Source organism: Puma concolor, chromosome B3 (genome assembly GCF_028749965.1).
Source record: "Puma concolor isolate L17-30 chromosome B3, mPumCon1.1.hap2, whole genome shotgun sequence".
Classification (NCBI taxonomy): Eukaryota; Metazoa; Chordata; class Mammalia; order Carnivora; family Felidae; genus Puma; species Puma concolor.
Window position 1 is genome coordinate 132,883,863 of NC_141672.1, and position 24,094 is coordinate 132,907,956.

General features: G+C 42.6%; 1 protein-coding gene across 1 annotated transcript; it reads right to left on the reverse strand.

Moving 5' to 3' along the window:
* Positions 1–321: 321 nt before the first annotated feature.
* On the reverse strand, positions 322–14,455 carry ARRDC4 (arrestin domain containing 4). The gene is made up of 8 exons (XM_086711451.1): positions 13,981–14,455; positions 9,186–9,252; positions 8,778–8,925; positions 6,477–6,579; positions 5,255–5,511; positions 4,238–4,400; positions 3,513–3,667; positions 322–3,130 (listed from the first exon to the last, which is right to left on the reverse strand). The coding sequence occupies exons 1-8, from the start codon at positions 14,267–14,269 to the stop codon at positions 3,074–3,076; spliced, it is 1,239 nt and encodes a 412-aa protein (XP_086567577.1). The 5' UTR covers positions 14,270–14,455; the 3' UTR covers positions 322–3,073.
* Positions 14,456–24,094: the final 9,639 nt, after the last annotated feature.

Genomic DNA, 24,094 nt, shown 5'->3' on the forward strand with positions numbered 1-24,094 from the left:
AAATGAAGGTAGTACTCCCTCAACAACCAAAATAGTTTAGGCTTATTTACTCTAAATGTCAACCACATTTCTTCACAGAATGCTAAAAACGGATTACCTGGGGGAAACGGAGCCCGCTGTAAAACCAGGCTCAGGATCCCCCCAGGCTGTCCGGCCCGGTGACCATATGCGTATACAAAAGGATCTTAATTTACAGCAATTACACTTGGTCTTGTGGTATTGACTCTCCCCCCTATGTCTGTAACAATTTAGGTCAGAATCTTATAAAAATAAAGCAAACAAAACAAAACAAAACAAAAAACAACCCAGCACCTCACAGCATTAGTGTCATCATTTTATTAACAAAAGGAACCCATGGGGTTCAAACCAGAGTACAAAATACAATCTTTATTTTTTTTTTCCTGTGGGTTAAACTGTTACATTTTTAATAATAAAAATAAAAAAGCTTTCATAGTTAACTTATCAAAAACAAAACCCCTGCCTATTGAGTTTCTTATTGTGCAAAACAAAAACATCAAAATTAAAGTTCCGCCCACGGAAGGATTTTGTGTGCCCGAAGATGCACATTTTCAATGTCACAATGTTTGCATCAAAAAGAAAATTCTAAGGCCACGGTTTCTCTGCAAACTAAACAACAGAATAAACAAGCAATAGCAGCTGCATTTTTATCTTCATTCCCAAGAACTCCGTTCCAATGTAGACTTCTCTACATTCGGAAAATAATGTCTTGATTATAGAAAGGTATGCAGTTTCAACCTACTGCTTAAGGTCAGATGGGCGGATACCAACTCGATAAGGCGAATCATCCCTTTCGGCTACTCTGTTAAGTGCTACGACATCAGCTGTGCTTTCATTTGGGGAGCACGTTTCATGATTTCTCTAATACAGGTGACAAAACAATCCTAGTGAAGGAGCGTGCGGAGCAGTTGGGAGTCAACTACTTGGCTTTTCCACGTGGGGCCAAACAGCTCGACTTTCTCTTCCTTCACACCTTTCGCTTTGTGTCTTTCACTGTGTTTTGGTATCATTGTGTTTTGGTATCGTGACAAGGCGTGTAAACTACAACTCAGAAGTCAAGAAACGGCTGAAGGTGGCCTTTTTTTGTTTTTTAAAGTAAAAGCAAAATTGTTCTGACAGCACTTAAGTACACGTTACCTGCTTAAAAACACACCAAGAACAAAGCAAAACAAGAACAAAACAAAACAAAAAACCCCACAACACAGTAAAAACCAAAGCAGGGAATGAACGGGGTGTGACGATTTCGGTACCACCATTATCAGTGTAACAGTTGTGTGTTGTGATTTTACACAGTGGCTTACGGTGAGAAAAACCTGCTGCAGGTGCTCACGTGATTACAAAGAAAGGTATGTCCGGAAGGGTGAAAAGTCTGCATCTACCTCATGCTTGTAGAAAAATCCCTGATCGGAGGGCCAACTAACTCTAAATACAAAACTTAACCTTAGAAAAAGAGCTTTCACACTCGTGACTGAATGTAGGCTGACGGAAAGAAAAGAGGACTCGTTCTGGCGAATGAAGTGTGGTGTTCTGCATGGAAGCACCAGGGTTTCTGGGTCGAACCCGTAGGACGTGGAGAAAACCAAAGTACTTGGCTGGTCCAAAATCTCTCCCGCGGGAATCCCTACCTCCCTTCCATGCGGTGTCCGGGGTGCTCTCGGCTCACGAAACTAACAAAGGACGAGCAAGTGAGCACGTGACCAGGAAGAATGGGGAACAGGGGGACAGGAAGAACACTGCTCAGACTTTCAGCAGCAACACAATCTTGTCGGTCGGAATATCCTGAGGTTAAATGATAATAAAATATTGCACCAAGACAATAAAGAAAAAAAAATCACAGTTTAAATAGAATTACTAAAGAGTTGGAATAATAACGTACAGCGTGGTGACTTCCGTCAGTAGACTGAAGTCTCTAGGCAGGAATTAAGTTTTTGTTTTTGTTTTTTAAATGGTACCCTCAAAATTTGTACCCTCTTTTGATTCTGCATTTATTTCGAAATACCCTTTGGTATACATCTATTAACTTTCATCTAATGCTAATCTTATAGATTTTTCCCTCGGTCCACCTGCGGATTTAGCGATCGGCGAGATAAGATTGGGACTGCCAATTAGCAGGAACTCCGCGGAAGGCTTATCACGCCTGGTGTTTTAAAAGGATTCTGATAACCCCACTAGAGGTAGGTTAAGAGAGGCTTTTGTTGTTTTGGTTTTTTTCTGTGTAGTTATCGAGGTATCCTGAGGATGCAACCTTCTTTTTTCCCCCTTTCTTTTTCTACTATGATCTTAGGTAATTAAGACACGGGAAAAATCAAACACATACTCTAACAGAGTACTTGAAGGGGGTAAAAAGTACAGCCTTCCACAAAATGTGTTCTTGAACTGAAATTCATCTTTCCCCTCTGAACAGACATGCCTTGCAAGGAACTCTTTCTTGGTTTCATAATACTGTACAGCTGATTTACAATATGAAACTGTATTCCTTCATTAGGACCTCATAAAAAGATTCTCTCAAAAACTTCAGTTCTATGGGACCTGGGGAGAAATCATGAAGACCCTGACATGTTGAGGGTCACTTCGTATTTAGAGTGGACCTTTTTCCTATTTATACACACCTCTGTGCTGCTACCTTCTTCAAGATCAAGGCTCCCAACGAGTCCATATTTCCTTAAAGCTTAGGGTAACTTCTGTTCCACCTGGAGAAACCTGTTTAAAGGTACGTTCGTCTAGTGTTTCCACCACCCACATGGATTCTGTTCTCTTGGGTCAAGCGCAGACACCCTTCACTTACTCTCTCACCACCAGGACTTCCATTACGTTCTGTGACTTGTCACATCTTCATTGGATCATTTAAAGGGGACACATGACCCTATCGTACATTTGTGCAACGCATTCTTGTCAGCCCACTGGAAAGTTCATGCATCCTTCAATTTCTATCACCTTCAATCTTGATGTTCGTGTATGTCCTTCCCCTAATCTTCTCTCCCTCTTTCCATAAAGGCAGCGGGGGAAGAACCAACATTCTAATCGGATGATGAACACAGTGATTTCTGGAATTTTTTCAGAGAATGAAAGACACAGGCTGGGTCTCTTCTACATCAGCAGGGTGAGGATCAACCTGAAAAAACAGACCAAGACACTAAGACTACTATCCCAGCACTCTCCAAAGGGTCTTGGTATCTGTTTCTAATTATTGGTGGTTGTAAGCTGAGCTGCTCAAAGCCTATCAGTAATAAGAAGTCCCAGTGGGCCACTTAAATTCTCCGTGTTCTATGGCCACATAAAACATTTTAAAGGCAATCCACGGTGCGCGACGTGCCTGCTGTAGTTTACAAGGCAACCGTTACAGAATGAGGTGACTGGATCAGGGCTAATCTAACGTTACCCGAGAAATTTTTTAACTATGTATCCCCTGCTCATTAGGAATCAGCAGCAGATACTTACGGAGGATTATTTACAAACAGCAAGGCAGAAGTCTCATCTTCTTTTGCTTTGCTTACCTCTGAATAGAGAGGGGGAGGCTGGAAGCGGAATTGCTGTACGCAGGCAAACATAGGGCAGCATGCTTCTCCCTCACAGTCAGGGGGCTGAGGGTAAGGAGGGACGTGTCGAGAGAATTCTTCCTCGGACACCACGTCTGCATAATTGGGTGGCGCTAAAACAAAAATGGAGTTGGATCTCAGAAGTCCGTGCAAAGTCAATTACGTTAATCTCCCGAACTCTTACCAAAACCAGAAATGTAGCTAAATGTGAAAACAATGGTTTTTTTTTTATCCCCGCTCTAGTAAGCGAGTTTTTGTGCTTATTGCAACAAGACATATTTAATCAATTCTGCTTTTGTGAAATCACTACGAACACTGATTATGTTCTATTTCGAGAGGTGGATGTTACAGTGCAGGCAAAACAGATCACGTAGACGTGGTTGCAGAAAACACACGCACTCTACACGTACTTGGACCATTTTCTCATTGTCTTACTCCTAATGAATGGGAGTCGGGAGTAGAAGACTTGATTCCTGGCTCTGCCATCAGCAGCTTTGCGTCCTGGATAAGCCAAGCTCTCCACGTCCCTTCCAGGAACACCGTTTTCTAGTTTTTAGAACCCGGAAGAGTCGGGGCCGCTGTGAACAGCAGTAGTAATGGTCATCTGAGCACTTCTGTCCTGACCCCGCCTGCTCTTACTCTATGTGTGAACTTCGCACTCAAAGCTCCTCAAACCGTCGTACCTTCCGGCTGCTCTGGCAGCGTCAGCGTCAGCCAGCTCATGTCCATGCTGAACCGGCTGGCGGTGCTGGAGTTTCTGCTCCCAAAACCGTTATATGGGATTGTGCCAATCACTAAGGGCAGCTCAAGCATCAGTTTTTTAGCACCAGGAATGTGAATATACACCTAATATGCCAAACACACAAACAAAAACAACAACAGCAAAAAAGAGAGACAGAAAGGCAAAATATAGGTTAAACCTCATAGTAGATGGACCAGTTTATTTTTTCACACAAACAAATCTCTCTGTTGCCTGCCACCGCTCCCGCATACAACTGTAAATCATCCTGACCAAATGCAACGGACAACAAACCAAATGAACGGCGCACGAAATAGAGAGAATGCTCTGTGATGGGGAACCATAGCCTTAACATCCTTCAGCATAAGGGAGCATGCCCTACACATAGGAATTGTAGAAAATGAAGTAGGTGCTTTCAACATAACCAGCCCCCTACATGCACCTTAACTCTTTCATGTGACTTAATTAAATGCCTCAGGAGGATAGGTTTGGATTACAGACAAAGGCCAGTCTTCGTCACTCCAGCCTGTCGGAATGCTGGTGTAAAGTGACATTTTGTCAGCCGCTAAATGTACATGCTTGGTGGGGACATGGCATCAGTTACTGCTCCGTTCTACATAGTTTTCATTTTAAAAAAGCACTCTGGAACACGGGGGAAGGGAAGCAAAAATAAGATAAAAACATAGAGGGAGACAAACCATAAGAGGCCCTTAAATACAGAGAACAAACTGAGGGCTGCTGGTGGGATGCGGGGGGGTAGGTGGGCTAAAGGGGTGACGGGCATGAAGGAGGGCACTTGTTGGGATGAGCCCTGGGTGTCATATGTAGGTGATGAATCACTAACTTCTACTCCTGACACCAATACTATACTACGTGTTAATTAACTTGGCTTTAAATTAAAAAGTAAAAAATAAATACACTTTAAAATATATATATGTATAAAAATAAGCTCCCTGCTTACAGCTAAGGAATAGTCTACTCTGATAATGCAGCAATCCAGGATGGACGGAGTAACAGGCGGAATTTTTAGAGTCTTCCCATGCCACGTGTCGGTGCCCCCAGAGGCGATGTGGTTTCCTCGCACGTTGGCGACCATGTGCCGGACGGTCTTTGTCTTCCCGCTGGCCAAATACGTCTGCGTTTGGAAAATGGCAGCTTTGGGAACGATGAGGCGGGAGGAACAATTCTCTATCTCCGCATAGATTGGAATAGCTTCTCCTGAAAAGGAAACAAAAACACCTTCAGCGACATTTCAGAAAGCCCTCCCCGCGGTGAACTAGAGCCATTACCAATTAAAGCTGCAATGTCACAAAGTCACTTTCACATGAGGGGACCTCTGACGGGAGGCTTGTACTGTAAATCCGCGTCAGAGAATTGAGGAATCGCCGCAGCTCACGGCAGGTGCCGCTTTCTAATTACTGCATTCTTTGCTTGTCTAACGTAGCAATATCAGGTTACCAATTCTAAAGACATGTGAATGGCCAATATCTATAAAAATTAAGACACACCAAGAAATGGCCCAGGGGTGTATAAAGTACAAAAGATCACTGACGGACTCACTAGTGCCTATCAAATCAAAACCCGGCCAACAGGAGAGCAAAGACTTTGTTTTTAAGTAACTAATGTTCAGGCACAGGTAAGACAGTGGATGGAGCAGCAAGTTTTACATCCGCGTTACACGTCCATCATGACACCATCCCGTACCACGTTGGGTTCCAGTTGGCAGAGCCCTGGAGTGGGGGCCAACGCCACTGTACGGGAGCGGACCCTTCACAAACGGTCACGCCGGTGGCAGTCTGACTGTTCAGACTGTTCACGGTCTACATCGCAGCCCCCTATACTTGGGGGCTTTCACACAACAGTGCTCTTCTGGGCAACACCGCCCTGGACACTCTGCTGCAACATCGAGTCAAATGCTGGCATTTTCCCAGGCTTCTAATTTTAGACTTTGTCACTAAAGCGAAAGCACTGAAGTCAAAAATGCCAGGAGTTGGACGGAATCTACTCATCCACTCAAAAATACTTAAATATCAATTATTTATGTGAAAAACAGAAAACCGTACTATTCACATTTTAAAACAGTATACAGTTCGTAAATTACAAAACACACTATTAAAAATCACTTGCAATTAGCTAATAAAATGAATGACTCTTCCACGTGGACTTTCAAACGTTGTGCTTACCATTACAGTATCCCTTCCTTTCAATTTTGGCACTCAGCGAGACTGGACCAGAAGTGAAAAACCAACAGCCAACCATTTTCTCTTGAGTTTTCAATACAGGGGTCTTGAAAATTTCAAATAATAACATGACTTTAATAAAACTAGCAGAAAATTCACAGAACTTAAAATCGTGTCATTTTTATTAAATAACTGAAGAAAGGTCTTCCAAAAAACAAATCAACACTTTTATCCTCATGTGACAGACTAGGCAAAATACTTAAGTAAAACACAAAGCATAAAAAAAATTCTCTTTTTAGGAAAACTAAGGTGAATTCTCAGACTCACATTAGGTGACACCATCGTGTTTTACCCTGTAAATCATTATGTTTCTGGAAAATGATTTAACATCCCTTAAAGTAGTAATCAAAAATTGTAGTCATAACTATTAACATGACAGAGATACTTTTTCTTTCCTTTTTTAATTTTTTAATGTTTTTTTATTTTTGAGAGAGGGAGAGACAGTGCGCGAGTGGGGGAGGGGCAGAGAGAGAGCGAGACACAGAATCTGAGGCAGGCTCCAGGCTCCGAGCTGTCGGCACAGAGCCTGATGTGGGGCTTGAACCCACCAGCAGCGAGATCATGACCGGGGCCGAAATCAGACGCTCAACCAACTGAACTTCCCCGGGCGCCCTGATACTTTTTCTTTTAAAAACCTTACGTGTGTATTAGGGAAAAGGAGAAATGGTATAAAAATCAATAATCAGAACATTGTACTCGTTTTGGCATCTAAACTGTAGAACAAGCAAACAGTCTCATTTCCTGAATTCAAAAGTACATTAGTAGGCAGAAATTTCAAGTGCCCTTAACTTAGAATGTTTTGGGTTTTAGCGTAACAGCAGCAAGATAAACCCAATGTCATGGATCCACAGGGTTACTGAACATACCGCCCTGCTCTCTACTCCACAGCATCGATGGAAATGACTCAAGATTCAAGATGCTCAGTTGGAAAGATGCACAAACCAAAAGCTCATTGTAAAACCCAAAGCTGCAACATTTTTTACTTATAAAAGAATATTAAAGGATTACTAGTTTCTCTTTCTGGCAAAAAAAAATAAAATCTCTTTAAATCATTTGCCACCGTGGTCCCATGAATAGCTTAGAAGTAGCTAATTTCCCAATTTCAAGCAGTTTTTAAAAATATAAGACAGTACTGTCAATTTGCAAAAAAAAAAAAAAAAGTGGTCAGTGGATGGTAAGTTTCAGCTGTAACTAGCTGTGAGCCAGGTCAGCTGGGTGCTGGCTGTTCTAGAATTCTGGCCACAAGGGGCCATGCGACCAGGGCATAACTGTTATATTTTCACACTCTAAAAGTGAACAAACCGTAAAGTCTATTCAGTTTTTGTATGAAAACAGAGCAAAACACCTTTTAACTCCCGTTTTTTTCCCTTTAAAAACATTGGCCAGAAAAAGAAACCCCCGATACTAAACATACATGTTTGGAACATCAGTATCATGATGGAAAGTTTAAATTATCCCAGTATTTTCCAGGAAGTAAAAAAAAAAAAAAAAAAAAAAAAATCATTCATTCATATTTAAATGAAGAACCATTAGGTCCTCATAGCTATCATGAAAGTACAAGGTATAATTTTATATTATTTTGATAATATGGGTTTAGATAAAAGAATCTAGCTCATTAGCTCCCATCTTGCCTATTCTGTTGTTACTTATAGCCTAATCTTTCTTATCAGCCTACAGTATTTCTGGTGATTATTAGAAGTTCAATGCTTTAATGTGGCCAAATCTGTCATAAGGAAATGATAAGTGAAAGGCTCCCCACAGCAGCTGCGTGCACTTACTTAATGTTAGAAAATGGCATGCAAAATGGAAGGATACATAGCATAATGGCCTGAGCTTCAATAACAGGCTGAGCATGATTAATACTCTTCCATAATTACTGTTCCTCAACCTGCTATTATTGAAGAGTTTAGAATACCACAGCCCTGTGAATGTGGCCGCTCTGGTAAAAGTAACCACTCTCTGTGTGTGCATTATTATTATTAAGCCTTATTAATGCATTTCAAGCCTGTATAACTTTTTGGCAAAAGAAGCCCCGAACAACGGAGACATAATCAATAGTATTAACACACACAATTTGTAATTTGCCCGGCCTAGAATCACACATTTAGAGTGAATGCCCATGGGTTACGAGATTCTATCAGAAAGTGACAGGACAGACGACCACTAAACTGGCTCAATGTACATAGCGCAATTGAAAGCAAGGAGGGAGGGAGGGAAGGGGGAAGAGAAGAAGGAAGGACTTACTAATAATGCTGGTGTGTTGACATCGATGTGACTAATAACCTGAAGTTCCCGCTTCACACTCTGATCAGGTACCTTGGGTCGTTCCAAAACTGCTCTCACGCAGTACTGAATACTTCCGTATTTCCCGCTGAATGAGGTTACTAAAGGTCTGAAACAAGCCAAAGACATTAACTTATAAGTTCATCTTTCAGTTACACACAACTGGAAAAAACCCTTAAAATGTTGGTTTTGGCTTAAAAAGCAAACAAACAAACAAAAAAAAACCCAAGAGTGTGAACAAGGTAAGTCTATTCTGGGGCAATGCAAGATAAGTGGGTGTAACGGAGCGTCAGCAGGTACGTGGTACCCACACATCTGGCAGGGCATGCTGCGGAGAAAGAAAATCATGAAAATAATAGTTTCACTTACTCAGATGGAAGCTGAAAGCTAAATGGAAATTCATGTTTTCCAGGCTGTAATAAGAGGATGCCTTCACCTAAAAAAGAAAATACATTTTAACCAAGGTTAGTATTAGATCAAGAATTTTCACAACCTAAATCATATTTTTTTTAAACGAGGTTTTCCTGGCTATAACATCCAGTGTACTTCATAAAGTACAGTACACTGAGATTTAGAGAATTAAAATCTGAATCAGCCTACTAATTTTAATCAATTTCAAACCACACACACACACACACACACACACACACACACACACACACATATCTTCTATCTTCAAAGAGACCAATCACACAAGTAATTACCATAAAGTGTCGGAGCCTAGAGTTCCCATATACATACATAGGTGAACACGAGTGCATGTATGTACATGTATACATATACATAAACATTTGTTCACATTTGTGCTACTCATAGACTAGCACAAGTATACTAACAAATATTATTACTAACACACATCAATACTAGTATGGTAGCACATGGTACACTATTATGCTAACATGAGATATCAGTATTCAATTGCATTTAAAACTGATTTAACAAAAAATACATCTATTTATTTTGGGTATGGCATAAAAATCAGATTCTGTATTCCTTGGACAAAAACGGAAAAAGGGGGTGAAGATTTTCCTTGGAGAATTACGAATATCGAGTATACGAAAGAGCCAAACCAACAGGACAACTTATTAGGTAAGAGTCCTGCATTTGCACGTAAGCTCTACTGATTAATAGGTGGCTAGTTCAAGTTCAGCGGGGTGGGCCAAGCACAAGCATGCCTCCTTTCTCCTGCTCTGGGTCCGGGTCGGCCAGCTCCACTGCATTGCACACAGAGGCTTATCCCTGCTTGTCAGAAGGCCAAGACACAGGGTGGATGGACCCTGCAAGGCCAGAGGCGCTGCTGGAGCTCCGATGAACACACAATCTGCATCACTCAGATCCAAAGCCAACTCCGGGGCTGCCATTTGGTTAGATAGCTCTGCAGAGATCCTTATAAACCTTCCCCGCCTTTTCTGTTCATCTGTTCAAATTTAGGACTAAATTCCCTCATCAAGGGTGGCCTGATTAAGACCAAGAAAGGGCAGGGCAGATGAGAACTCTGAGATTAGCCTGTCAGTTGATACTAAAAACAGAGATTTCTACTGCATCCATTAAAAAAAAAAAAATTAAAGGGGTAGTGAAATGGGATTTTTTTTCCACTTAATTACTAGAAACAATTCAGTTAACATTTCAACCTTGTCTTTTTAGAAAACAGGAATGCATTATTGGCCCATTTAGTCTTCCAAATGTCCCCAGTGTTCAGTGTGTAATATATGAGGGGCAGAATAAGTATAGTATCTTCCACGGAAAGTCATTCAAATAGAAATACGACACAGAGTGGGTGACTTGGAGGCAAAGTGAGCAAGTGACAAGAACATGAGGCTATGTTAAAACAACAGTGACTGAGATAGTCCCCAAGGCTCACGTGTGCTCAGAGACACCCTAGAAGCCTCAGCAGTGTCCCAGCAGTGCTCCAGCACTGGACGCTAGGGAAGCCTCTCCCAATTTACTGTCATCAAAGTAAAAGGCTCAAGGCAATCCCAGTGCTCCTGACGGGGGTAGACTACAGTTCAAATGTATCATCATTAGATTACTGGATATGACAATTCAAGTACTTTACAATGTTCAGAAATGGAGATTTCATTTGAGTTCAAAATTTATAATGCTTAGATGTCAGGCACTGTGGATGCAAAGATGAGTGATGGCAACTGTCAAACAGATCAGGGGAGGGAAGGAGGCCACAGACACACACACCCAAGTAATGACCACAGAGTGCCCGAACCTGGAAAGGGGATGATGCCTGTCCCGGACCTGAGGGTTGTTGGCACGGAGATGATCAGGGCAGGGTTTTAGACGAAGGGAACAGCATGAAGCTGAGCACAATGGGCATGTGTGGAGAACAGAGTTACCCAGGATATTGAGAAGTTAAGAGATAAAGTTCTCTCATCATAGACAAAACAAATCCACACAGGAAGCATGTAACATTTAAAATGAAGACTTTCAATCACCTTCATGAATAAATAGGAACAAAAATTGAGAAGGTTGAGAAATATAGGTTATAGTTTTTGGAATCAAATCTTAGTTTTCTTCCTTTTATTTATTATTATCATTATTAGTTTTTATTAAAAAGGTTCACAAGCTGAATCATGTGCCCATTTATGCTTCTGTTGTCTTGGCTCATTACGTGTGCCTCATACAGTGAAGGCTACAATTTCACAGAGAGGTGTTCCATTCACTAATGTTATTATAGCCCAACCAACCTCCTAATTCAGGGCACCCAGGAGCCATGGGAGCCATAATATCATTACAGGGACTTGGGTTCAGGAAGGATGAGGGACTCCCACAAGGACAGACTGCTGGTTGGTGACCAACTGAAACCAACTCTCTGGTCTGTCTTGTCTTTCTACCACAATTCCTCAATTAAAAAAAAAAAATGAAGAGTATCAATCACAATGGCAGCAAGCTGTTAGATTAGATTTAACAATGCCAAACAGTTATCTGGGGATATTTCCTGAAAATAGATCTCATAGGCACATTTCCCCCAAATCTAGATTTCTAAAAACTCTCTTCAGGTGATTGGAATTCACCTAGGTCTTGGAATTAAATGACCCTCAGAATCTATGCCCTGTAAAGTTGCTAACCTCTTCCAAGCTACAGATGTTATTATTTTTTCTCAATGAGATCACCTTAAAAAGACTATGACTTTTAAGGGTTCCTGCCTGGCTCGGTTGGTGGGGCAACTGACACTTGATCTCAGAGTCCTGAGTTCAAGCCCATGTTGGGCATGGAGCCTACTAAAAAAAAATCAACAAAACAGATTATTTTTATTTTTAAGTATTTATTTCTTTTTGAGAGAGAGAGAGAGAAAGAGAGAGAATGGGTGGGGGAGAGACAGAGACAGGGGAACAGAGGATCTGAAGTGGGCCCTGTGCTGACAGCAGCGAACCTGATGTGGGGCTCGAACTCAGGAACTGTGATATCATGACCTGAGAAGAAGTCGGTTGCTTAATTGACTGAGCCACCCAGGCACCCAACAGATTATGATTTTTAAATGAAACATAATCTTTGCAAATATTTGTTATGATAAAAGAAGCAAAAAAATGTTCACGTTGTCTAGACTTAGCCGTTCTATTCCACCAGAATGAAAAAGCAAGATCTAACTCGTGAATCAAAACACTATTAGCCCAGGTTTTACCAAGGCAATTCTTATTGCTAATTCCAGGTCCAACTGCTATTAATGTTGTATCTATTTACTCAGTAGTTATGGGCACAAAGATACAGTGTCCAAAGTCCTGGACAAAAACCACTTCTCTCTTCATGACCCTTGACGCCAGTCAGCCATCTTGAAAATCTGCCCTGTCTCTGACCATTGGGGGAAGCGTGCGTGGGCAGATCCCGGAAACCATACCCATGAAAGGGTCACCCAACACAATGCACTTGTGAATCCAAAAGAAGGCTTTGGTTCCAAATATGTTTTTTCCTTGCTACAATATTTGGGATCACTGGATTCTCACATACTTTGAGGATTTAACTGGGAACAGTCTACTCCATAGCAAGACAAGGCAAAACTGCACCTACTATTCGTTTTGTAGAAGACACAGCAAGGGGCAAAGCAGTGATATACTGCATTTGACTCTTCAAGGGAGGGGAGTTTATACCATTATCTCATTTTATATATAAAAGCTGAAGCTGAGAAGGCAGAAGAGTGAAATGGTGTAAAGTAGCTTCCACCAACTGCATGAAGACCAAGATTCCCTGTTCCTAGCATTTTCATGATTAAGAAAAGCAACTTTTGCATATTTATTATAATTACAAAAAAATCTTAACATTTACATATAATATAGAGATTGAGGAAACATATATAATGGGTTACCACTTCTGGAAAAACCTACACTATTAACTGGACTCCACAAGACTGGACCAGAAAGGTAATTCTTCCTCCAGAAACTCTTACCATGCCCAGATCCCACTGTCTCCAAAGGCCTAAGGGGGTTGGGGGGGGGGGGGGTGTGGAAAGGGATGTTGCAATGGAAACAAAAAGAAGCAAAGAATAAAAGACAAAGAATATAAGGCAGAGGCAGAACTCTTCAGTTACCCTGCTTCCAGAAGAGGGAAGCCAAGTAAGATGCTCACGAAATACTCCCTTTGAATTCCTACCTACCGCTCACGAACTACTACCCCTCTTCCAGGGACTAAGGTTTTGCTAATTCATCATGAACCAGAACGAGCGTCTACGTCCAGAATGGGAAGAACGGGAGGCCCATAAACCAGTGGGCACCACAGCATGGCCCCTCAAAGACGGATTCCGCCCTCCATTCCTCAGGCCAGAAGGGACAGGACCTAGATCCCCAGAACCTAGATTTCTGTCTGCTCATCACAGGTTCCCATAGCAACGGTTCACTCCGGGGACCGTCCTGGACGGTCCCGGGACGCCGGGAGCGGTGAGGCCCGGGGGCGAGGAGTCAGGTAGAGGTGCGCACCCACCACGCGAGATCGCCCCGGTGCTTTGAACTGGGGGGGGGGGGGGGGCACGGGCATTGTTACCCGCCCGTCACCGGCGAGCAAACTGAGGCTCCGGCCACCGGGTGGGCGGACCCCAGCCGCGGATCCCGCCCCCGCCCCCCGGCTGGTGGGCTTCCGCCGGCGCGCGCCCTCCCGGTTCCTGGCAACCCCTCTGAGGAGTCTCCCGTGGCCCGGCGGGGACTCCGGGGTCGTCGCCCTCGCTCACCAGCCGGGGGCTCGCGCAGGCTCAGGCGCACGTTCAGGTACTCCACCTCCGACGCGGCGGCGGGGGCGGCGGCGCCGGGGCTCGGGCCCCAGGCGGCGGTGGCTCGGCCGTGGGCCTCCAGGCGCAGCGCCCGCAGGGCCACCGGCTCGGCCGCCTCCAGCAGCACGTGTCCCGCCACCGTCTCGCCGCTCGAGTAGCAGCCCTTGCGCTCATCCTCGAATACCAGACCCAGGCTCTTCACGCGGCCCTCGGAGCCCACAGCCGCCGCGGACCCTGCCTCGCCGCCCATCCCGCCGGGCGATGCGGCCGCGCTGGGGAGGTCGGCAGCTGTCCGGAGCCGGCGTGGGGAGCAGAGCTGCGCCGCTGTCACGGGCGCCCGCGGCACGCCGAGGGCCCCGCAGCCGCTGTGCGGTGCCCGGTGGAGCCCTAGCGCGCCGTGGGGCCTATCGCTTTAACAAACCCAGGTGGGACTGGTAAGGGGCCGGGACAGCCCACCCCCGGCGCGCGCCCATAGGCCGGCTGTGAGCCCCGCCTGGTGCGGATTGGTTGTAAATGGCCACCGAGTCATATCATAGGCTCTCCTACGCACCGGATGGCGCAGGTAGGCAGTGCGTGATCAAGCAGTGGTGACCAATCGGGATACGCAGGCGTACACGTGCACAGGCCGCTTATTGGCTGGAGCAAGGCACAGTCCTGGGGCAGTGACCAATAGTTAGGCGGTGCGCCCATGTGGACAGATAGTGGGAAACAATATTTGTTAGGGAGGGGGCGGAACCGGGAATCTCCGGCTCGCAGAGAGTCAGTCGTTCCCATGGTTACGAACGGGGGCGGGGTTTCTGGCTGCAAGGGGGAGTGTTTGCAGAAGTCGCAGGGTTCGCTCTGGAATATGAAGTTGCGGCTCCAACTGGCGTGTATTTATGATTTAATCTGGATTTAATACTCGTGGGGGAAAGACATGCCCTGGAAAATCGGACTCAGCAATAATTCTCTTGTGAGCTTTGGGGGGAGGGGCTGCCTGGAAATTTAATGGCTAACTTGGCAACTACTAACCTCCAGGTTTTGGAGCCCCGCCTCTCCCGGGTTTCGGAATTCCCAGCCTGAGAAAGAGCCTGTAAACTGGAAGAATGCGGGCTGTAGAAAGAAGGGTGTAGTTCTCAACCTGGTACAACCCCTAAGGAGTTCTGGGCTCACGGCCTTTCTAAGCAGGGAATAGCCAGAACACGGATTCTTCCTGCTATAAGTAAGATCATGAATCAGGTTGTTTCTAAATAATATATGCTACCCAAGTTTCTGCTCCACCCGAAAGGATTTCCTGACCTCCGTGTCACAGTCCAGAAAATTTCTAGTTGTTTTGATGACTTGTTCTCCACACCTACGGCTCCTTTCGCCTGTCCTCGTTTCAGTTTGTCCTTTAATGCTCCATTCCTTCTCTAGTCTCAATTTTGTTTTACCATCTAGCTTAGCTGACACTATCTGGCCATTTTCTAACCCTTTTAAGTTCTTCTCTTACTAAATTTCCAAGTTTGTGAGCTGTTATCACAGATTGATCTTGTACTGAGATTTAAAACCTTTCCTGAAGTAGCACTTCCTTCCTCCCTCACTCCCTCTCTTCTTCTGTTTCTCTTTCTCTTTCTCCTTCTCTTTCTCTTTCTTTTTCTCTCTTTCTTTTTTTCTCTCTCCCTCCTTTTTCTTCTCTTCTCTTTTCTTTCTTCCCTCCTTCCCTCCCTTTTTAACTTCCTTCTTTCCTTTCTTCCAAAAGAAAGGTTGCTTTACTGCTTTCTTTGAGCTTAAATTGTAATGTGGAACTTTACTAAGGCTTTGCAATTTCAAAGTGTCTTTATCACTTCTCAAATTTCGAAAGCAGGAAAGGACACAAATCTCTATAAAGTTCTGAAATAGCTGTTATTTTCTGATCATTTTATCTAGAAGAATCCTCAACATGCAATTATTTGGCCTCTTTTCTTTATAACACAACCTGACCTTATATACTTATTTGCATATTGTTTATCACCCCTGTTTGAAGCATAGAACTTGTTCTCCTCATTGTTGTACCTCTAGCACCTAACAGAGTTTAGGACACAATCAGCACTCAATAAATGTTTGTTGACTTGATTGAATGAATGAATCCTAACTCATACAGTATTTTTTGGCTCTGCAATAAATGTATAGTACTCTGCCTCTTACTCTAGTCTTCATCATCCTCTCTAGGCATAGAGGTCATCTCTCTCCCTTCCAAAATAAGTGGCTGAGAAAGGGGGAAAGAATAGGGCCCTAACAGTTCTCAAAAGGCAGAAGTGCACGTATGACATTCTGTGATGAAAAAGATCAGGCTCCCTTTGCTCATTTGTCAGTTAATAATACTTTGAGTACAGGTAGCAGAATGCATGGCCAAACATTGGCTTAAACAATAAGTATATTTCTTGTGTACTTGACCAGAAGTCCAGTAGCAGGAGCTCTCAAGGTTGGTTCATCAGACCCCTCTTCTCTTTCTCCACTGCCATATTCAGCTCCCTTCCTGGTGGCAGTGGTTACCACAGCTCTAAGTATCCCAAAGCAGAATTTCAAAAGTAAAGTGAGGGAGTCCACACTGGAGGAAAAAAAAAAAAAGTAGGTTTTTTTTTTCCCCCTTCTCATCCTCTCTCTCTTCTCTTGGAAAAAAAAAATCTATTTCCTAGATGCCCCAATAGACCTTCCTACATGTTGGCGAAGACTGACTCATCAACTCACAAAAGGAAATGAGATTTTTACAATTCACTCAGACCAGTGATTTTTCTCTGGGGTTAAACAGAATCAGAGCTCTGTTAGCAAATGGCTGTTGAGTGGGCGATCAGAGCCATTTGACTGGCTTCAGTGGGCCTGGCCATGTTTGTGGTAGAGTAGAGCCACCTCAGCCAAACCTTAAAAAAGGAAGGTATTAAAACAAGAAATATTCTACAACTAGGCAGATGGTAATGTATTTGGTGACCCACCTCATTCACAGATAAAATTCCATTTTTGTTGCGCATACGTTATTATGACTATTCAAGTTCGGCTAACATTAATATAGCAGCATATAGCATATTAAAAAGTAAAAAATCCAATCTGATAGTCTCTGTCATTTAATTTATGTGTTTAGACCATTTACATGCAATGTAATCTTTGATATTGTTGGTTTTAGATGTATCATCTTATTATTTGCTTGATTTGTGCCTCTCTTGTGTGCATGTGTGTTTCTCTGTTCCTGCTTTCCTGCTTTCTTTTTAATTATTTGAATGTCTTTTAGTAATCCATTTAAATTTATCTATCAATTTTCAGACTCTAACTCTTTGTAGTATTTTTTAAGCAGTTTCTCTAGGGATTATCATGCCCCTTTATGTCATAGTTGGCATTTATATTACATCCACATATACTGATAACTCTACTAGACAATGTTTACATTTTTGCTTCAGATAGTTATACATATTTTAAACAATGCAAGACAAAAATAGTCTATTACAATTACCCAAATAGTTATCATTTCTGTTGCTCTTTCTTTCTTTCTTTTTTAATGTTTACTTATTTTTGAGAGAGAGGGAGTCAGAGCATGGGCTGGGGAGGGGTAGACAGAAAGAAGAAGACACAAAATCCAAAGCAGGCTCCAGGCTCTGAGCTGTCAAGGCAGAGCCCGACATGGGGCTTGAATCCACAAACTGTGAGATCGTGACCTGAACTGAAGCCGGAAACTCAACCAGCTGAGCCACCCAGGCTCCCCTGTAGCACGTTCTTTATTCTGAAGTTCTAAACTCTCTAGGAACATCCTACGCTGAAGAATTTTCTTTAACGTTTGTTTTAGAGAAGGCCTGTTAGGAATGAGTTCTTTTAGTTTTCCTTCTTCTGAGAATGTTTTCATTATGACATTATTACTGAAAGACGTGCGTGCTGCGTATTGAATCCTGAGTTGGAAGTTCTTTTCTTTTCACATTTTACAGATGTTATTCCATTGTCTTCTGAGAACTTTGGTTTCTAATGAGAAACCAAGCAGTCATTGAGTTGTTTTTCCTATATATATATAATGGGTTATTTTTTCTGTCTGCTTTCAATATTTTTTCTTTATCTTTTCTTTTCATAAATTTGATGAGTTGGTTTCCTTTGAGTTGATTTTGTGTGGAGTTCTTACAGCTGTATATTCATGTCTTGAACCAAATTTATGTTTTCTGCCATTATGTCTTCAGACTTTTTTTCTGTACCAATCTCTTTGTCCCTTTCTTTTGGGACTTAAATATCATGAATACTAGATATTTCTGATACTGTCCCATGAGACCTTGAGACTCTGAGTTTTTCACTTTCTTTTCCCTCTCTGTTGGAGAAATTGGGTAAATTCTATTGATCTGTTTGGAAGTTCACTGACTCTTTTCTTTGTCACCTTCATTGTGTTTTTGATATCATCCAATGAATTTTTTATTTCAGATATCATATTTTTCAGTTCTAAAATATTCATTAAAAATAGTTTCTGTTTCTATGTTATCTTTCCATTCATAATGAGTGTCTACCTTTATCTCTTTGGGTATGACTATAATAGTTGTTTAAAGGTCTTTGAAAAAAAAATTGGTACCTGGGTAATCTTGAGCTTGACATCTGATTGTCTACTTCCTTGAGAATCAGTCACACTTTCCAGTTTTCTGTATGTTTAGGAACTTTAGTTTATATCTTAGACATTTTGAATATTACATTATGTTATTTTAAAAAATTTTTAACATTTGTTTATTTATTTATTTTTGAGAGGCAGAGAAAGACAGAGAACAAACGGGAGGGGCAGAGAGAGAGGGAGACACAGAATCTAAAGCAGGCTCCAGGCTCTGAGCTGTCAGCACAGAACCCAACACAGGGCTTGAACCTATGAACCATGAGATCATGACCTGAGCCAAAGTTGAACGCTCAACTGACTGAGCCACTCAGGTGCCCCACATATTACGTTGTGTTAAAATCCTCTGGAGACTGTACGCTATTTTCATTTAATGGGCAGTGAACCCGGGTATGTTCAGCCTCTTCTGGACTCACCTTCTGTGGGCGGATTTTCCAATGTCAGTTAATTTCTCAAACCCTTTGCTCTCCAACCGTGGGTCTTTTCTCCATGTGAGCAACTCAGAATGAGCCCAGAACTTGTGTCAGGTCATGCACAGAATTAAGGGCTACTCTTCTCCATTTCTTTCCTCTCCATCGTTTGTCCCATTTTCTACGGCTTCTGGGGGCCCCTTTCCTCTGGAGAGAAATTTGCTGTTTCTCTAGAAGTGTTAGCCACACATGCTGCTAAGTAGTTTTCTGCAATTGGAATTACTCTCAAGGCAAAGCAGTGAGGAAAAAAACGAGAAAAAACATGGGGATTTCCCTAAACTCCAGACCTCAGGGTGCTCTTTTCCCATTTTCTGTAGCCAGAAAGCCAAGTTTTCTCCTTAGGTTTTAGGTGGTGCCAATATGACTAACTTATTGTAGCCCCAGCACCAGAGCCTGCTCTAGGGCAGAGCAGAAGAAAAAAGAGGAAAAAAAAAAAAAAAAAAAAGAAAAGAAAAAAACAAATGTATGTGAATCCATACTGACATAAGTAAATGATTACATAAATAAATAAATGGAGGAGAAAAGACAAATCTTCCTTATGGAAGAATTCCCAGTAAGTGATGTAGATTCTCTTCGTTCTCTCCTTGATTTTGCACCAGACTTAGCGATTTATCTCCAATCCAGAAAACACTATTTCAGCCAGATGGACATCATCAGTTATAAATTATGTTGATAGCGTGTACCTCTAATAGGATATCCTGAAAGCAGCACATCACTTCTTTTGACATTCTTTACCCTAACCCATAACTCCAGTCTAAGCATGAGCAAAAGACCAGCACCCTCAGTTTGAGGGACATTTTCCAAAACACCAGACGCGTACTGCTCAGAACTCTCAAGGCCATAAAAAGAAGAAAAGACTAAGAGACTTTCAGACATGAGACTAAATGCAGTATGGTTCCCTGGATTGTATCTTGGGACAGAAGGACATTAGTGGAAAAAACAGTGAATCCAAATAAAGTGTGGAGTTTAGTAATAGTAATAGACAGGTAATGATAAATGGTAACTGTACCCATTAACAGTTTCTTAGTTTTAAAAAATGGACCATGGTAATGTAAGATGTTAACAAGGACCAAGTTCAGACCCAAGGTATTCTCTGTTCATGACAGTGCCCTTCATTATTATGGTTAAAGGGCAAAGGGAAAGGAAGGAAGGGAAGAGGATGGAAGAGAAGGGAAGAAGAAAAGTGATTATTTTTAAAAAAATTTTTAATGTTTATTTGTGTGTGTGTGAGAGAGAGACAGACAGAGTGTGAGCAGGGGAGGGGCAGAGAGAGAGGGAGACACAGAATCCAAAGCAGGCTCCAGCCCCTGAGCTGTCAGCACAGAGCCTGACCCAGGGCTTGAACTCACGAACCATGAGATCATGACCTGAGCCGAAGTCAGACGCTTAACCAACTGAGCCACCCAGGCGCCCCGAAAAGTGATTATTTTAATAAGAGGAAAGAACAGATGTTCACCATGCCCTGTTTGGGGTCCCTACCATCACAGTATGCTCGCTGTTGACACAGAGGTGCCCCTCTCTGGGTTAGCAGTACCTTCCTGGAAGTGGGTAGCACTGTATCTGGAGCACCTTGTCTATCCCCAGGCCTAAAGTGATGTTCCAACTTCTTCCAAAACTGATTTGTGGCAGCTGCCGAGGCAATAACTGAAATGAGCTGGTTTTTTTTTTTTTTTTCTTTTTTTAACTTGAAGGAAAGTTTGAAGGGAGAAAACGTATGTGAGAAAAGAGAACTGAGGACGGGAAACAAGAGAAAACAAAATACAACCAAAAAAAGAAATACTGGGGCAAAATTTGCTTGACGCTCCCATTTGATGGAGAGGCAGGACTCTTTTGCTAAAGATACCTTATTCTGAATAGCAGAAAGGTCTGCCTTCTTCCTGCATGGCTCACACATGCATAATGCAGGTGAATTGTGACAGCAACAGAAGAAGCACGTCAAGGAAGTGTTTCCTGAGACTGAACTGATAGATTACGGTTCCATTACTGAAACCGAACAGGCAAACATGAGAACAAGACACACAAGATAAGTAACAATTAAGGATCTTAAACAAATATGATGAGATCTGTATTGAACGCCGAGTCAATGGGAAGAGGTGGTCTGTGACCAAACATCATCTGTTCTACATAATTGCCCTTTACCATTCTGTTGCCCCACAAGCGTCTGCCCTGATGGATATTGCCACTTGGTAACTGACTAGGATGGATTCCACAAAACACCTTCTTGCAACTATTTGGGGGCTCATGAGGAATTCTAATTGGATTAAATAATAAAATCAATGGAAATCGTAAAGCTTTACTATAGTGTAAATTATAAAAAGTTTAAAAAATCACTTTATGAGTCAAGTCTGTTTCCCAGTGGATTCACGCAGAGAGCATGTGAGGGTAGGAGCGCCCCGTGCTCCTGTTTTGGTCCCATTCAGACCCTTCTTCTCTGGTCTGAAGCCCTTCCCACCAGTTCCCAGCTTAGTATTTACATTTGCAAGCCTATGTAGCATGTATATAGCTCTATATGTTTGTTCTCCACACGTATGCACAAATGCGTAAAATCACACTGTAGTCATGGGCTCTGCTCCTGGGTTTTCTTCACTTCAGCGTATGCTGAAGCCTGTTTTATCAGGATGTAAAGGTCTGCCTCGTAGGTTTTATGAATAACAGAGGATTTCATGGTGCGACTGCACCATTGTTTGTATCATCACAGCCCACTATTAGGCATTTGTGTTCCTTCAGATTCGGAGCTGTTAGTAATAGTTTTACACACACCCTTCTGTAAGCCTCTGCACAATTATTTCCCCTAGAAAGAAACCCTACAGTGTGATTGCTGGGTCAAAGGATATGTCACTCATTAGATACTGCCAAATTGCCCTCCAAAAAGATTATACCCTCATCATCCGTGTGTGGGATCACTTTCATCTTGCCAACATTGGATAAAACCAGCCTAAAATGTCTGCCTATCGGTTGGGTGGAAAGTAATATTTCCTTGGGGTTTAAATGTACCTTTATATGAATATGAGTGAGATTAAACATATTTTCATAGGGCATGCTATTGTATAAAACGGCAGTTCATCTTTCTTGCTCTTTTGAAGGTCCTCCCTTTACCAGGATTATGAAGACTTCACCTATATTTTCTCCTTTTGTAAATTTTTTTTTTTTTTTTTACCTTAAGCTCTTTACGTTTGAGTATCTTGTGGAGAAAAGTAATCATTTTTTCCCTCAAAGAGATAGCTAATTCCTCCAGCATAATGTATTGTTACTTATTTCCTTTTCCTACTGTATGGAATATTCATTTTTATCACATAGTGAATTGACATAACTTTATCAGCCTTTTTTAAAAAAATTATTCTCCTTTGTATTGCCCTGTTGTCTGTTCATACTCCTAACCATTTTTGTTTATTTCAGGTTTTTCTATAGTAAGCTTTGATAACTAGCAAGTGGGGCAAATATCACCTCGTTTCTGTCCTTTGCACATTATATTTTAGCTTAAAACACTTTTTTTAAGTTCATTTATTTTGAGAGAGAGAGAGAAAGAGCATGCATGTGTGAGTGGGGGTGGGGGGCAGAGAGAGAGGAGAGAGAGAATTACAAGCAGGCTCTGCATGCTGTCATGCAAAGCCCCATGTGGGGCTCGAATCCACAAACTGAGATCATGACCTGAGCTGAAATCAAGAGTCAGATGCTTAACTGACTGAGCCACCCAGTCGCCCTATTTTGGCTATTTTGTACACATTTTATCTTCCTGGAGAAATTTTAGGACTAACTTGTCAGGTTTTCGTCAAAAAAACTTGGACATTTGATTGGAATAGCATTGGGAAAAGACTGAATTTATCAGTTAAGTTGTAAAGGATTAGCATTTATAAATATTGAGTTTTCACATGCAAGCGCTTATGTGTTCTTCAATAAAATTGTATCTCTTTCTTCCTCTGGTCTCTCCTGTTTCTGGTGAGGTTGATTTTTATGTATTTTCCCTGCTATTTTGACATGAATGGGATTTTTTTTTTCCTCCTGGACATTTTCAGATTGGTTCCTGCTACTGTATAGGAAGGCTGTGTCTATCTTCTCCTGGACCTCAGCGCTCAGCAGGCTGTCTCCATCTGTTAGATTACAGAGCTTATGAAGCCTTCCAAGGTTTTTTCAAAGGTCAGGCTGGTCACAGGAAAATGGGGTAAATAAGGCATAATGGTATAAAAATGATAAATTCTTTCACATATTCCAGGTGTCAGTTTCCCTGTGTCGTTCGGACCACGTGGGTTTCCAAGGGGAACACAGTATCGGGTGAGGCAGGGAAACCTTCCAGCTTCCCACGTCACATGTCAAGATAGTGGGCCCCTTGACCTTTGGCATTGGCTCCACGGCCCCACAAGAAGTGGGGCTTCTTGTGTGCTGGACATTCGGAGGCATGTGGAGAGCTGATCTCTGCCTCATGTGAAGGCCACAGGGGCAGAAAAAAGACTAGGGGCTTTTGTTCTTAGGTTCAAACCATACTAGCAGCACTTGCTCTATAAAATTGAGGAAGGGACTCCGTTCTCTGGGCTTCAGATGTTAATGCCTTCCTTGCTGTACATCTCTCGTGTTAAACGGACCATTCTGTGACGGAGCCTGGTATACGATAAGTGCCCAGTAAATGGTTGCCCTCGTTGTTGTTCTTGAGGTGATGGTGGTGGAGATGGGCTTTGAGTCTGACAGGCCTGGTTTTGAGCCCTGGCTCTGCCACTTTCTGGTGGCGTGAGCAGGGACAAGGTCTTTGGATTTCTTAAGTTCCAGTTTCCTCAGAGTCGGTTGGTCTCATCACAATGTAAGGATTCGGTGAGAAGACGTATGTGGTAGTTCTCTGTGAGCTGCCGCATTTCACGTAACCGTAGCCGGTAATGTCATTTCTGTCATTTTTCCACCTTTGGGCAAGAAAAAAAGTTCTCGCGGAGATGTTAAGAAGAATTGTATTTTATTAGCTCACTTTAAAAAAAAAAAACAGGGGCGCCTGGGTGGCGCAGTCGGTTGAGCGTCCGACTTCAGCCAGGTCACGATCTCGCAGTCCGTGAGTTCGAGCCCC

What these genes read in the sequence shown, in the direction of transcription:
- ARRDC4 (XM_086711451.1), bottom strand. Translation starts at nt 14,269, where the DNA reads ATGGGCGGCGAGGCAGGGTCCGCGGCGGCTGTGGGCTCCGAGGGCCGC. An exon ending in AGCTTTCAGCTTCCATCTGA is followed by an intron (nt 8,926 to 9,185) that starts GTAAGTGAAACT and finishes GGCTTGTTTCAG; the next exon opens with ACCTTTAGTAACCTCATTCA. An exon ending in CTCCCCCTCTCTATTCAGAG is followed by an intron (nt 3,131 to 3,512) that starts GTAAGCAAAGCA and finishes CTGTTTTTTCAG; the next exon opens with GTTGATCCTCACCCTGCTGA.